The following is a 16,512-nucleotide window of genomic DNA, read 5'->3' on the forward strand; positions in this document are numbered from 1 at the left end:
CCCCCGGCCAGCGCGGGGAGCTGCAGGCAGGTTTGGGGCCCTGGGTGCTGGAGGGGGGCAGCTGTCTTGGGGGAGAGGGGCTGTGGCCACCTTAAGTGGCTGTGTTGGTGCTGCCAGGTGGGAGGCTGCCAGGGAGCACATGGGGCTGTTAAAGCAGCCAGCCCAGCCCTGGGGAAGGGGAGCCCGGCTCAACAGGGGGCAGGGAGGGGGGCTGCAGGAGGGGTTCAGGCTCCGGCCCGGTGCTGCTTACCCGCAGCGGCACGCTCCCTGCCGCGCCACTCACCATGTCCCCGTGCAGCCCCGGGGAAGGGGAGGGGTGGCACAGGGCTCTGCACGCTGCCCTTGCCATGCCTCCAGGTACCTCCCCTGAAGCTCCCATTGGCCGCGGTTCCCCGTTCCCAGCCAATGGGAGCTTCGGGAGGCGGTGCCTGGAGCAACCCCCTGGCCCCAGAGACATGGTGCCCTGATGGCTGCTTCTGAAAGCAGCGCGGGGCCTGCGGCACCATGGGGGGCAAATCCCACAGGCCGGATCCAAAGCCCTGAGGGGCCAGATCTGGATCCGGCCCATGGGCATTAGGGTGTGCCTGGGCACACCCCGTGTGCACGCCTGTGCTTGAGCCATGTCAACATCTGTGGCATTCCTACACAACGTACCCATTCTGGACATTTGCAAAGCCGCCACATGGGCATCAGACCACACTTTTGCCAAGCACTATCCCATCACACAGAATGCCAGGTCGGATACCTTACTGTCCTCTCTGCTGCTACAGTGCACATAAAGTCCCCCCAACCATAGTGGGTACTACTCTACATTCACCTTGAGTGGAGCACCCACAGGGACAGCACTCGAAGAAGAGACAGTTTCTCATCTTGTACAGTAATTGAGGTTCTTCGAGATGTGTGTCCTTGTGGGTGCTGCATTACCCACCCTCCTCCCCTCTACTTTGGAGTTCAAGAACAAAGACTCTACGGTAGAGAAGGAACTGAGGGGGTCGGGCTGTGCGTGTACTGCACAAACTCAAACGATGCTGCAAGACAACAGCTGTGTACGCGCGGACTGACCAGGCACTGCTACTGAAGATCTCCGATCAAAGGCGCCTGGACACACCGTCACGTGGAGTGGAGCATCCGGGAGGCTTTGAAAGCTAGGTTCCTCAGTGAGCAGGGTAACCTGTGACTATTAAGTTTGTTTAAAGAGAAGCTGAACCTGCCCCCGTTTCTTTACACACTTACTGTTGACTATCCTCTCCAGCTACATACCCCGTCCCCCCCGTCTCCCCCCTTCCAACACACGTTTAAAAATAAAAGACATGGAACTTTGTTAATGAACACCGTTTTCTTTATTACGCATTTCACGGTAAAGTGTTGAAAGTGGGACGCAGACTGTGGTGGGTAGCGGGCGTACCGATGGAAAGAACACTTCTAAACTCGAGGAATGACAGGCTCCTCCTCCTAGAGAGGTCCGCAGTGCAGGACTGGTTGTTTCAACGGAGCCTGCCACCCCTTCTTTTCGGGACTCTGTGTGTGGGGTCTATGTGACTTTGTGGCGGGGGAGGACGGTTACAGATCCCCTGCTGCGTGGCTCTCTGATCCAGGACAAGGACCGCTGCATAAGATCTCTATCTGCCCTCCCCCGCCACAAAGTCACATCCCTCCTCCCCCAGAACATGAAAACCACGTCCCAGACTGACCAGGGTGCCTAGTGACTGCAATGTGTGTGTGATCTTCTGCTGAACCTGCCCCCGTGTCTGTACCCTGGTAAAGGTGACTGGCCTCTCCAATTACCAACCCCCTTCCCCCACTTCAAACAGAGTCTCCCCTAAAAGAACATGATGGATACAGTAATTAACAGAAACGTATCTTTTATTAACAACTACACACTTAGGGGATGAAACTGGGACGGGGGCTTGGGTGAAACGGGAAAGAAAGGACTTATCAAATTTTGGGGAATGAGAGCCTTCTGGTACTTGAGTAGTCTGCAGGGGTGGAGTGACAGTTTTCACGGCACCTGCCGCCCCTCCTTCTTGGGACTTTGGGCGAGGGGGGTATGGGACTTTGTGGCGGGGGATGGCGGTTAGAGATAGACTGTAGCGGTGCTCTGTCCTCCTGCCTCCGGTCCTGCAGAACATCCACAAGGCGCCAGAGCGTGTCCGTTTGCTCCCTCATTAGTCCAAGCAGCATTTGAGTCGCCTGCTGGTCTTCCTGCCGCCACCTCTCCTCCTGTTTGCTGTGTGCTCGCTGATATTGCGACATGTTCTCCCTCCACTGGGTCTGCTGTGCCGACTCGGCTCAGGAGCAGCCCATAAGTTCTGAGAACATGTCATCCCGTGTCCTTTTCTTTCTCTGCCTAATCTGCACCAGCCTCTGCGAGGGGGATGGCAGGGTAGGTCGGGAGACATTCGCAGCTGTGGGATGGGAAAAAGGGAGTGAATTCCTCACAAAGATAATGTTTTGTGAACAATGAACATAGTCTTTCTCTGTGAACAAGACCGTGCACAGCACCTATCACATGCGCACTCAGGACAAGGTCGAATTTTTGGCCTTCGCATTCAGTGCCTGGGGTCTTGCAATGGAGATCAGACAACCGGGGCAGGACAGCAGAATTCGGGTAGCAGGCTGACATGGTAAGCCGTAGACTTTTGGCTGCTTAAAACTTAAATTATAGCTGTGCCCTCCTTTCACGTTCAAAGCAATGCTCCTATCGTTGGCCAGTTCCTGCTGCCAGCAATCCGGCAAGCATAAACTCTGCCCCTTTCCCACCCCCTCGCGGCTGTCCCCAGGAAAGATCCCTGTATACTGCCCCTCTCCCGCCTCCATCGCATGGCTGTAAACCGCCGGTGAGAGTTCTGTAAAGGAACAGGCAAGCAGTCCTAATAGTAACATTCCCCTAATTCTAAGCAGGTCACCATGAGCGACATCACTCTGTTGAGAATTTCAGAGACCGAGAAAGAACGCATGCTGCGTGAAAGCCAGCAAAAACCAGGGCCGTATGCCGCCATGCTCTGCAAGGAAATGATCCCAGAGTACTTGATGATAGCCTGGCAAGGAAAAGTTTCCTACTACAGAGGACACAATAAGGCCGCACTCCCCAGGAACCTCATGCAAAGGCTTTCCAATTACCTCCAGGAGAGCTTCGTGGAGATGTCCCATGAGGATTTCAACTTTATCCCTGTACATAAAGATCTTCTTTTCCAGTAGCTGCACTGGCAAGGACTAAAAGGTAGAGCGCCTAGGGCAAACTAATCATGATAAACTGGACATTGTTAGATTCTTTTGCAGTAGTTGCACTGCCAAGGACTAAAACGATAAGCGCCTAGGGCAAACAAATCGTGAAAAACCCACTGATAATATTCCTGTTCTGTTCAAAATAAATGTTTACATGTTTAAAACACTTACCGACTGATCCTTCCCCTGATTCAGGGTCCGGGTTAACGCCTGGGGACGGTTGGTAGGGGATCTCTGTGAGGGTGATGAAGAGATCCTGGCTGTCTGGGAAATCAGCGTTATAAGCGCTGTCGACTGCCTCATCCTCCTCCTCACCTTCCTTATCTTCCCCATCCGCTAACATCTCCGAGGAAGCGGCCGTCGGCAATATTCCATCCTCAGAGTCCATGGTCAGTGGTGGGGTAGTGGTGGCGGCCGCACCTAGAATGGAATGAAGTGCCTCGTAGAAACGGCATGTCTGGGGCTGGGATCCGGAGTGTCCGTTTGACTCTTTGGTCTTCTGGTACGCTTGTCTCAGCTCCTTGATTTTCACGCGGCACTGCGTTGCATCCCGGCTGTATCCTCTCTCTGTCATGGCTTTTGAGATCTTCTCGTAGATTTTTGCATTCCGTCTTTTCGATCGCAGCTCCGAAAGCACGGTCTCATCGCCCCACACAGCGATCAGATCCAAGACTTCCCGATCGGTCCATGCTGGGGCCCTCTTTCTATTCTGAGATTGCATGGTCACCTCTGCTGGAGAGCTCTGCGTCGTTGCCAGTGCTGCTGAGCTCACCACGATGTCCAAACAGGAAATGAGATTCAAACTGGCCAGACAGGAAAAGGAATTCAAATTTCCCCGGGGCTTTTCCTGTGTGGCTGGCCAGAGCATCCGAGCTCGGACTGCTGTCCAGAGTGTCAACAGAGTGGTGCACTGTGGGATAGCTCCCGGAGCTATTAGCGTCGATTTCCATCCACACCTACCCTAATTCGACATGGCCATGTCAAATTTAGCGCTACTCCCCTCGTTGGGGAGGAGTACAGAAATCGAATTTAAGAGACCTCTATGTCGAACTAAATAGCTTCGTTGTGTGTACGGGTGCAGGGTTAATTAGATTTAACGCTGCTAAATTCGACATAACCTCCTAGTGTAGACCAGGCCTAAGAGAGGGAAGCAGCAGAGGAATTGGAAGTTGTGTAACAAAGCAGAAACAAGAGGCATGCAGACTTCTCTGTTGGGTCCTCTGAATTTGTGGGGACCTAAAAGCATCTACACGTGTGGGGTTAAGAAAGAATATCAGTGAATCTGGTTTTCACAGTTTCCATTTCTATATTTGGGTTTTCCAGAGAATCAGTTTGCTTAGGAGAACATTGGACCCATATATAGTGTTTGGCCATATATAAAAACTTACGTTAAGTGTGCCTAGAGCTGTGCATATAACTGAATTTTGTGTTTGCTAGTACCACACACACACACAAAAAAAATTCTGGTCAACCCTAAACAAAATATTTTAGAATATTTTGGCAAACCAAAAAAAAAAATGTTATTTTGGGCCAAATTAATATTTTGTTTGTCAAAAATGAAACATTTATTTCAACCTAAAGTGAAATGTTTAATTTCATTTTCAAGGTTTTTAAAAAAAAAAAAAAATAAAATTGCAATAACATTCTAAACAAAAAATCATTATAAATTGAAATATCAAAATGTTTCATTTTGATTTTTTTTTGTTTGTTTGATTGGTTGTTTTGGTCTGACCAAAAAATTTTTGGCAAATTCAACGCAAATTTGTAAAATGTTTTGGTCCACTCGAATCTGCTAAAAAAGTTTCATCTGAAAAATTTCAGCCTGCTTCAAATGTTCTCCTTTGCATTTTGCAGCACTCATCCCTATATCATTCCCACTTATTTAATCTGCTCTTGAAAAAGGTATTTAAATGTAACTTTAGCATAGCTTTTGAATTTCAATTAGCAATAATAGTTGAAATAGAAGACACTGCTAGTAGAAAATTCCATCATGTTTAAAAAAAAAAAACTTTAAAAAACCGTTCTAGAACCCTTAAAAGCTTTTTTCTATCCACATATCAGTATTTCTGAATGTATTATGTATGAGGCATCTAGTTTCTGTTCTCATGTTGTTCTCTTTAGAGTTTTAATAACAGTTTATCATGTTTTAATTAATAGAACATCATGTTGTGAAACTAATGTACAGATTGTCTCCAGGCATCAAACATGTTGCCAACAAAAGAGTGACACATCAGAATTTATAAAAACAAGGTTACAGCAGAGATTTGTGGCAGAAAGAACTAAAGTGATCAGTGGAGAAAATAAGAGGAATGCTTTTCTACTGTAAAAAAAAGTCTATGCTTTAATTTTGTGTTTTTAACATGTAAATTTTCCTTTTTAATCTGGAAGGGGATTGCCCATCCTTTGTTTATTTGATAAGTATAAAAAGAGATGGTTTGAAATACTAATGTGATAAAATATGAACAATTTTATTTTAACATATTTGGTGTGTACAAACTTCAAACTAATCCCACAACACCAACATATCCATCCACACATAAAAATCACTGTCCTCCCTAAGAGCAATGATTTGTAATAAATAAGCCTCAGATGTATTTTATAGCTCATAAAGACAGAAAGAGGAAACTTTCCCATTCTTTTTCCCCAAGTTTTCCTCCCCCGGCTTTGAGGAAGTTGTGCAGTTCAGCCTTTCTGGCTGCTTCTTGTAAGAGAAAATCAGTACTAATTGGAAGCAGTGGGATGTGCGTGGAACTAATAGAGGTAGCTGCTCTCCAAATTATCCTGCAGGACTTTGCATGGAAATGAAAACAGGCAGTGAGACCTTGGCTGAGTAACTGAGTGGAAGCAAATGTTCCTACTGAGAACGATGCTGCCTTTGAGCTGCTACTCTTTCATCTCTGGCAAGAGTGGGGAAAGGAATTAGAAGCACTGGAAGTAGCAGCATAATTATTTTTTGAAAAATTTGCCAAGAGGTTGAGGGGGTTAGTATACTGACAGAAGATAGAGATACAATGGAGCTAGACTTTCACTGGAATGATTGGGACTGGAGCAAACAAGTGCAACATCTGTACAGTAAGTAGTCTGTCATCTGAAACCTACATTAACTTATAGTGCTCTAATAGTTTCAGAAAGGTATGTGTGTAATATTTTTCTTCCAAATATTTAGGCACTTGACTAGAAGTGCCCTGATTTTCTCAGGTGCTAAGCACTGCAGCTCCCACTGATTTCATTTTTCAAAAAAGAACTCTGTCAATTATCCATCACTGCTACACTGCAGGCCATAAACTAAAAGTCACTGTTGGCAAATATTTGACTCAGTCACACCACAAAGTAAAAATATCTCAATGCTGAGGGATGAATATTCTGTAAATATAAAGTGCTCAAGGATACATTTGATCCCTAGGAGTTCCTGTGCCTTGCAGTGGGCTCAATCTAACATTACGTTTGGTTTTGATCAAGGTGTACATTTAGATAGACACATAGTAAAACAACCATTTTGCCAACAAAATATTAATACTGTTGTAATTGTGTCTTATTAAATAGACTACTAAAGGCCTGACCCTATCCCACAGAGGTCAATGGCAAGGCTCCCTTTGGATCAAACCCTAAATGAATAAGTAGATCTTCATTGTTACAATTGTGTTGTGGATTTTTGTATGATTTTATTTATTGGATTTTATTTATTGGTTTTTTATTAAACTAAGATAAAGTCACCTATTCAGTGCTTGACAATATGTTGACGATACTCTAACAAATTCATCATTTTCTTCAGATAAGATGGAATGACCCAGGGGAAAAAATATAATAGAAATAAATTAAGCCATACACCATCTCTAGAGCGCCATATCACCACACTAATTACCTCATGAGCAAAGGAGAAAATGTGGGCCTTACAGTGCACCCTGAAGGCTAATGAATTCAGGCTATTAGCAACCTGGGGAGGAACTGAATTCCAGTGACTGCCTTGCCAACCACTCCCTCTGACTTAGATTAGTTTAATTGAATTTATTGAAGTGATTTGGGATGTTAATGAGGTTGATCAAGTGTGTTCCAGTGTTTATAATAATAATACACACCTCCTATATAGTACTTTTCATTGAGTAGATCTCAAAGCACTTTTTATAAAGGAAGTCAGTATCAGTGTCTCCATTTAACAGATGGGGAAACTGAAGCACAGGTTAGTGAAGTGACTGCCCAAGGTCACCCAGCAGGCCTGTGGTAGAGTCATCAATAGAACTCAAGTCTCCTGAGTCCTAGTGCTCTATCCAGTAGTGTACCATGCCTGACCACTGCAGGTTGATTAAGCACATAGGTTTTCCTGCATATCCAGTGATTACTGTGTATGTTCTTACAGTGACATAAATATTAGGAAGGGTATTTAGGAAAACAGAAGTCGCCTGATTGGCTCAGCTGATTAGCCCTGTGTCTAGTGAACTCCAGCAGTGGCCTGTACTTATTCATCAGAGGAAAATTAAAAACTGTAGCTGAGAATCCATGCCATAGCTTCCCACTGCAGCAATGTTCACAAACTAGTAACAGAACTAGTGGTGTTTCTTTTTCCTGTATGTTTATTATGCACCGTTAACTGAAGCATTAACTCTTTACAGTATTTTTGCTAGGCTAACATCTGTCCTGTTTATTAACTGATGTGATTTGATATCTCCCTAGATTCCTATTTATGTAGGGGTCAGGAGGTGATAATTTTTTCCATTTAAACATTAATTTTTAAAAATGATTTATGCTCTACTATTTTTATGCTTACAGGTGTACATTAAAAATGCAGATAACTCATCACAAGTCATAGTAGGAAATTCTCTGCCATTCCTTTTAATGTTACATGTTTAAAAAAATCTTTAATCCTTCAAGTGGCTGCCATTCACAGTTGAAGGAGAAAATGGACTCCTGGAGATGAGGAAATAGGCTTTACTAAAGCACCAAGCACAATGTGACTTTCACTTACGTGCTTTTGAAAAATCCTACCCACTGTCTCCAAAGACGAATCACATGAGTGAAAGTTTGCATGTTTAAAGCTGTTCTGTCTTTTTTACAAACCAGCAGATAATATTTTTCTGAAGACAGGGTCCAATTTGCTAAAGAAAGATATTCTATCTTCTCTTGTATCAGAAAAGCTTCCAAACATGAATTTTAGTCCTGTCTTTCTTTTAAAACTTGTACTATGCAACTCCCAGTTTCTCAGCAATTGCATTTCAAACCACAACAGCAGTTTCTGGGATTTACAGAGATGTTTTTTTGCAGGGCAAGGTGATCCCTTTAGCTATCACTTGTCAACATTTGCTGCACTGCTGGAAAAGTATCTCTTATCATTTGTTATCTTGAAAATTGTGCAGGGATCGTAGAAATGTCTTAACGATATTCATAGGCATATCTCCCCAATAGAGAGAGACCTTTCTATCTCTCTTTTTAATCAACTCATTAGCATGAAACTCAGAGATGTAATCATACCAGACTGGAATTGGGGTCATGCCATAGGGTTGTTGAAAAGGAGACTTTGTGACATGATGATATATGGCCATTTCACAACAATGTCTTTAATGCATAAAATCTGCCCTTTAATTACATTTTAAATCTCATTTGAAAAGATTTTATCATTATGGAAATTGCTCTGTAAATGCTCCCATGATAACACCCAATAAAAGTTCCACGGATGGATTGAAAGAAGAGCAAATGATTTAGAAGATAAAATGTTCCCATGGGAACAGAGTTTGGTTGCTTCAGGCTAGGTGCTCCATACAATAACCAAAAATCATGTTGACTCAATGCTTTGTTTTTTCTGAGGCACTCTTGCCTAGATTATGGCATTATTGCTTCTTCAGTGACTTGAAAACATGCTTCTGATTTCCAGCTCTGTGTTCCTTTCTCCTAAGCCTTAGAACCATGTTTAGATTTTACAATTAAAGCAATACATACATTATACCATACAACCTTATGCTATACAAACATTATACCATACAAAAACACACCTACAGTGGTTGCATTTAAAAAGTTTGTTTTTTATTGAAAGATTCTACTGTGCTGAAAGGGATTGCCTATACTTAAAATGAGAAATACTACTGGCTCCAGAGATCTCTTTCAAAAGAGAAGTAACTTTTAAGGGTAACCGCTGTGGTGTGAAGTCACTGAGATAAAATAAGAGTGGCCATACTTGGGCAGACCAAAGGTCCATCTAGCCCAGTGTCCTGTCTTCGATAGTGGCCAGTGCAAGGTGCCCCAGAGGGAATGAAGAGAACAGATAATCAAGTGATCCATTCCCTGTCGCCCATTCCCAGCCTCTGGCAAACAGAGGCTAGGAACATCATCCCTGCCCATCCTGGCTAATAGTCATTGATGGACCTCCATGAACTATTTAGTTCTTTTTTGAACCCTGTTATAGTCTTGGCCTTCACAACATCCTCTGGCAAAGAGTTCCACAGACTAACTGTGCATTGCGTGAAAAATATTCCTTTTGTTTGTTTTAAACCTGCTGCCTATTAATTTCATTTGGTGACCCCAAGTTCTTGTGTTATGAGGAGTAAATAACACCTTCTTATTTACTTTCTCCATACGAGTCATGATTTTATACACTTCTATCATATCCCCCCTTAGTCATCTCTTTTCCAAGTTGAAAAGTCCCCATCTTATTAATCTCTCCTCATACAGAAGCTGTTCCATACCCTAATCATTTTTGTTGTCCTTCTCTGAACCTTTTCCAATTCCAATATATCTTTTTTGAGATGGGGCAACCACATCTGCACACAGTATTCAAGGTATGGGCATATCATGGATTTATATAGAGGCAATATGGTATTTTCTGTCTTATTATCTATCCCTCTCTTGATGATTCCCAACATTCTGTCCGTTTTTTTGACTGCCGCTGCACATTGAGTGGATGTTTTCAGAGAACTAACCACAATGATGCCAAGATCTTTCTTGAGTGGTAATAGCTAATTTAGACCTATCATATTATATGTATAGTTGGGATTATGTTTTCCAATGTGCATTACTTTGCATTTATTAACATTGAATTTCATCTGCCATTTTGTTGCCCAGTCACCCAGTTTTGAGAGAACCTTTTGTAGTTCTTTACAGTCTGCCTGGGACTTAATTATCTTGAGTAGTTTTGTATCATCTGCAAATGTTGCAACCTCACTATTTACCCCTTTTTCCAGATCATTTATGAATATGTTGAATAGGACTGGTTGGTCCCAGTACAGACCACTGGGGGACACCACTATTTGCGTCTTTCCATTCTGATAACTGACCATTTATTCCTATCTTTTAACCAGTTACCAATCCATGAGAGGACCTTCCCTCTTATCCCACGACAGCTTAAAATGCTATATTCTTTAAATAAAAAAAAAATCCAAATCCACTTACACTTGAAAATAATTTTAGTTAAAATATTCCGTAGAACCTGGCAAGGGAGATATGTTGTAGAAAATGCAGGGCAAAATGGCCTGCAATTGCCAATGCAGTTTAATTTAGTTAATTTAGTTTACATAGGATTTTCTGGAGTTTGCAAGCCAGCCACTGTCATTCAATAATCAGATAGCGTTGCCAACTTCCTAATCGCACAAAACCGAACACCCTTGCCCCGCCCCTTCACTGAGACCCCACCCCTGACCCAACCTTTCTCCAACGCCCTGCCTCCCACTCACTCCATTCCCCCTCCATCCAGTTCTCACTCTCCCCGACCCTCACTCACTTCCATTGGGCTTGGGCAGGAGGGGGTGAGGGCTCTGGGTGGGGCCAGAAATGAAGTGTTCAAAGTGTGGGACCATAGGCGCTGACTCTGTGGGTGCTCTGGGGCTGAAGCACCTATGGAAAAAAATTGGTGGGTGCTTAGCACACACGGGCAGTGTCCCGCCCTGCCCCCCCCCGCTCCAGCTTACCTCCGCCTCCTCCACAAGCATGCCACTGTGTCCTGCTTCTCCCCCCCTCCCTCCTAGTGCTTGTGCCGCAAAACAGCTGATTCACGGGGCAGGGAGGAAGGAGGGGGAACGTGGCGCGCTGGGGGAAGCAGCAGGGCCGGGGCAGGGATTTGGGGAAAGGGATCCAATCGGGGCAGGGAGGAGGCAAAGTTAGGGTGGTGACTTTGGGGATGGGATTGGAATGGGGCCGGGACTAGGGGCGGGGAAAGGGTGGAGTCGGGACGGGGCCAGGGAAAGGGGCGGGGGGGTGGGCACCCACCGGCGCCGGAGAAAGTTGGTGCCTATGTGTGGGACAGGGCTCCGAGCTGGTGCAGGGTGTTGAGGTGTGGGAGGGAGTGCGGGCTCCAGGCTCCAGGAGGCAGTTTGGGTGCAGGAGGGGGCTCAGGGCTGGGGTTGGAGTTTAGGGTGCAGTAGGGGATGAGGGCTTCGGCTGGGGGAGCGGGCCCTGGAGTGGGGCTAGGGATGAGGGTTTGGTGTGCAGAAGGGGGCTCTGGGCTGGAGTCGAGGGGTTCAGAGTGGGGGAGCAGGCACAGGGCTGGGGCAAGGAGAGGGAGTGCAGGAGGAGGTGCAGGCTCTGGCTGGGGGTGTGGGCTCTGGGGTGGGGCAGGAGATGAGGGGCTTGGGGTGCAGGAGGCGGCTCAGGGCTGGGGCAGGGGCTGGGTGAGAGAGGGGATGCAGGCACTGGGAGGGAGTTAGGGTGCGGGAGCGGGTTCCAATCTGGGGCTGGGGTTTGGGGTGCAGGAAGTGGTTTGGGTGAGGGTTCCAGCTGGGTGGTGCTTATCTCAAGTGGCTCCTGGGCAGTGGCGCAGCAGGGCTAAAGCCAGCTCCCTGCCTGCCCTGGTTCCATGTGGCTCCTGTCCAGCCCAGTGGCTCCATGCCTGCAGGGGCTGCTCCCGCAGCTCCCATTGGCTGCGGTTCCTAGGGGCCACAAGGACATGCCGGCTGCTTCCAGGAGCCACACAGAGCCGGGCAGGCAGGGAGACTGCCTGAGCCCCGATGCACCGCTGACTGGACTTTTAATGGCTTGGTCAGTGATGCAGACCAGAGCCACCAGAGTCCCTTTTTGACCAGGTGTTCCGGTTGAAACTGGACGTTTGGCAACCCTATGATCAGACCTTGCAAGCAGTTACCTCCAGTGCAGAATTTGCTACTGTAAGTAATCCCAATCAACTGAAATTAGACTACTTAGGGTAGTAAGTAATACAACAGGTAGTTCATGTTTGTAGGAGCAGGCCTGTGGATCCTGATTCTGGAAGGAGTTCCATGTAGGCATGGAGTCTCAGTGACTTCCGTGGATATCTGTGCAGGCTCAGGGGAGTCCACCAGCACAGAGCTGCAGAATCGAGGCCCTATTTCAACAAGGTTTAAAAGCATGTGACTAACTTAAAGTATGGGAATAGTTCCATTGACATCAGTGCTCTGAAGAGCCTGCCATGCTACACAGAGTGGAGAGTGGTCCCACAAATGGCAATGGCTGGAGGCGATATGCCTGTGGAGGCCAGGAGGCGGCATAATGCTTCTAAATCCATTGAAGAGAGTGAACATAAGAACAGCCATACTGGGTCAGACCAAAGGTCCATCAAACCCAGTATCCTGTCCTCTGACAGTGGCCAATGGCAGGTGCCCCAAAGGGAATGAACGGACAGGTTATCAAGTGATCCATGCCCTGTCACCCAATCCCAGTTTCTGGCAAATAGAGGCTGTTGACACCATTCCTGCCCATCCTGGCTAATAGCCATTGATGGACCTATTTTCCATGAATCTATCTAGCTCCCTTTTGAACCCCGTTATAATATTGGCCTTCACAACACCTTCTGGCAAGGAGTTCCAGAGGGTGACAGTGCATTGCGTGAAAAAATACTTTCTTGTGTTTGTTTTAAACCTGCTACCTATTAATTTCATTTGGTGGCCCCTTGTTCTTGTATTATGAGAAGGAGTAAATAACACTTCTGCTTTCTGCTTCTGATATATTAAAAAAAATTGCTATTGCTTTTGGAGTTTTTGGCTAGCTGTTCTTCAAATTCTTTTTTTGGTCTTTCTAATTATATTTTGACACTTCATTTGCCAGCGTTTGTGCTCTTTTCTATTTTCCTCATTAGGATTTATCTTCTGTTTTTTAAAGGATGCCTTTTTGCTTTTCACTGCTTCTTTTACTCGTTGTTTAACCACGATGGCTCTTTTTTGATTCTCTTACTATGTTTTTTAAATTGGGGTATACATTTAAGTTGAGCCTCTATTATGGTATCTTTAAAAAGTTTCCACGCAGCTTGCAGGGATTTTATTTTTGGTACTGTACCTTTTAATTTCTGTTTCACTAACCTCCTCAACACAGCAGCAGAAGCAGATCATACAGCTACTGAGCTAGTATACCATATGTCCCCTCACTGCCCAGTGAAACTCTATAGGAGAAGGAGTCAATAGATGGACCACGGGCCAAATCCAGACCACAAGATGCTTTTGAACGGACCCTGAAATATTTTTATTTACTTATCATTATTATTGTCGTTGTTTTTATTGTTTTCTCTGGAGTCTGAACCTTAAATATACCTTGACCAAGAAATTTGGACCTTGACAAAAAATAATTCACTACACCTGCTCTATAGCAAGTTGTTATGGGGGCAGGGCAAAGACCTGTTTGTGCCCATCCCAGACAAACCCATGGCACATTTAATACTTCAGGCAGCAATGATGCTGCTTCCATCCATCTCCTTGGGCTCAGGGAGCACAAGCAGACACCATATGGGTGACCTTTGTTCAGGAGCATTTATGGAGAAAAACTCTCTCCATGCAGGCCCTTAAATGTTACGTACATTGGAAAAAATCCTAGCTCATCATTTTTTGAAAAGTCATTTAAACAATTTTCTGTTGTTTACCTTCTCTGAGCATTTGAAGTGAGTATCTGTTCTGTTCATCCCCTCTAAAGCACCTGGTATTGGCCACTGTTGGAAGACAAAATACTGGACTAGATAAACCACTGGTCTGACCCAATATGGCTGTTCTTATGATGTTCACCAACCAGAATTCATATGCACATATCATCCTCCTCATTTGCTGTTATTGAGATAAGTAAAACTAGTATTCATCAACAAGGAGGATGGTAAATAAGTACTCAATTTCAACATCCAATATTTGCACACCAGTGTCTTGTGTGTCAACTCTGGTGTTTTGATGAACACACACTCAGCAGGGAGTATGGGTAATTTTATTTTTTTGGCGGTTGAAAAAATAAGCAATTAATTAACTTTAAAATATAACATAAAATACTAAAATGATCAGAGAAAATTTCTTATAACTACTTACCTTAATTCCAATTGTAAATATTTGGACACATAGACATTAAAAAATCAAGTTTTATTATTTGCAGTTTTCATCCTTCCTCTCCCTTCCCTGTACCCTTTCTCTTCCTGCATTCCTACCCCTCCCTCCTCATCCTTTGCTATCCCTTGCCTCACTGTTCCTCCTGCATTGCCTACAGTATTACCCTGGCTTTCTGGAGCCACTTATTCTTTGGAGATTTTGTAATATTAGGTAGCTGAGAGAAGTGGGATCAGTGGCAACAGGTTCACATAAGTCCCATTGCTGCTCATTTGCACTTGCTAATAACCTCTCAGGTAAGCGAAGGAGTGTGAGAAAAAAGAAGTGCGTGCAAGAGAGAAATACAAGTAGCTAGGGTAGTGACAAGGAAGGAGGGGAGGCATAAAGGAATTACATAATTTATGCCTTGTGTATACCCACTGTAATATGTTCATTAGAATAAATTATTATTAAATGAATATTTATAAATATTAAAATATTTAGCCTTTAGTTCTTGTATATAAGACGTTTCATAAAAATAAAATGTTTGCAGGTGATTTAAAAATGAAGAGGCCAGATATTTCAGTTATTTGCATTGATGGAAAGTTTATTATATGGATCTGGAACACTCTTTAGCCAATTAATTTTTATCTACATCATTTTATGATAGTTTTTCTGGTCCTCTCTTCTTCTAGGATTATAGACAAATAGGGAAAAAACATTATATTTTGGAAAGATTTCTAGATATTTTGGATAAAAGCAAAAACTGTAATGGGGTTCAAAAAAGAACTAGATAAGTTCATGGAAAATAGCTCCATCGATGGCTACTAGCCAACAAGGTCAGTGATGCAATCCCAAGCTGTGGGTGGTCCTAGCCTCTGATTGCCAGAAGCTGGGAGCAGACAACAGGGGATGGATCACTCAAAGATTGCCTGTTCTGTTCATTCCTTTTGAAGCACCTGGCATTGGCCACTTTTGGAAGACAGGATACTGGGCTAGAACGGCCCAGCCATTCTTATGAAGACATGTAACAATAAACATCCTGACTTTGTTTTGGTGAGCATCAACATTTATTAACTTCAAGGTAAATGTAAATCTTGCCTTCACCTCAGTCAATATTTACCACATCACTCAATAAAACTTGATAGCCTCTTTTGTAAGTAGGTTGTTTATTTATTTATTACAATTCTCAATGCCTTGGGGATAAATTCTGCCCTCAGGTGGGGCTCATTTATTCAGGTAGTGTTGTCTTTTTCTTATTGAAGTCCTATTTAACTAAACACATTGACTTCAGTGGATAAGTTAAGGGTATGGAAATTTAAAGTTCTTAGTGTTACTTTATTATCATCAGTGGGAGTTAAAAGTACAAGTTCAATGATAGAATTTGGTCTATAGATGGGGGAATTAAGTTTTTTAATTTCTTAAAAGTATTACTTAGTTAATTCTGTCTCTCCCTTACTTGCATCGGAAGTAAATATTTTGTCAGCTGGACAGAATTAATTTGTGTGTTCTAGTCTAACTCAGATGTGATCCAATTATTCTAACTAATTACTTCTTTGTAGGATTTTTTTTCCATTTCCAACCTTTTGTAATTAAAGAAAAATGAGCCAGGGAAGTCAGATACATGACTGATCTTTCTCTCTGATGTATTGTCAAAAAATAATTATGGCATTTTGCCATATGTCATGTCTTTTTATATATTGCTTGTGGGATAAGATGAGGCTTGACGTCAATTAATTACTTATTTCTGATAAACTATCCTGAACCATGATGAATCCCTAAAGGAAGAATCTGTGTGACATGGATGATCCCAAGAGCTATATTGTATATTCTTCTAGTTTTCAAAACCAGAGCCATAGCTGTGTTTTAAGGGCTTTGTGCAATGTAAAACACATGGGGCCTTACGCAGATTTCTGTACATTTGGGGGTGTGAGTTTGTGGCAATAGGGAAGCTTGTCATTATTAGGAATGTCAGGATTTCAGCGAGTGCAGGTGGCAAAGGTAGTTTGACATAGCTGGGTCAGATGAGGTTAAAGACATACCCCATCCTCAATCTGCATGGTAA

At 44.0% G+C, this 16,512-nt stretch overlaps 1 protein-coding gene across 12 annotated transcripts in view; it reads left to right on the forward strand.

The window, feature by feature from the left end:
• The window catches only part of DMD (dystrophin), a 1,855,422-nt gene that overhangs the window by 1,531,519 nt on the left and 307,391 nt on the right, over positions 1–16,512 (forward strand). The window contains exon 1 of one of the 12 annotated variants that reach the window (XM_034754741.1): positions 6,244–6,297. The exons of the other annotated variants lie outside the window; for them this stretch is intronic. Within the exon in view, the coding sequence (XP_034610632.1) occupies positions 6,259–6,297 (39 nt within the window). The 5' untranslated portion in view covers positions 6,244–6,258. Of the gene's footprint in view, positions 1–6,243; positions 6,298–16,512 lie in introns of those variants that run through there. 12 annotated transcript variants of the gene reach the window in all.

Source organism: Trachemys scripta, chromosome 1, assembly GCF_013100865.1.
Source record: "Trachemys scripta elegans isolate TJP31775 chromosome 1, CAS_Tse_1.0, whole genome shotgun sequence".
In the NCBI taxonomy this organism is placed as follows: domain Eukaryota; kingdom Metazoa; phylum Chordata; order Testudines; family Emydidae; genus Trachemys; species Trachemys scripta.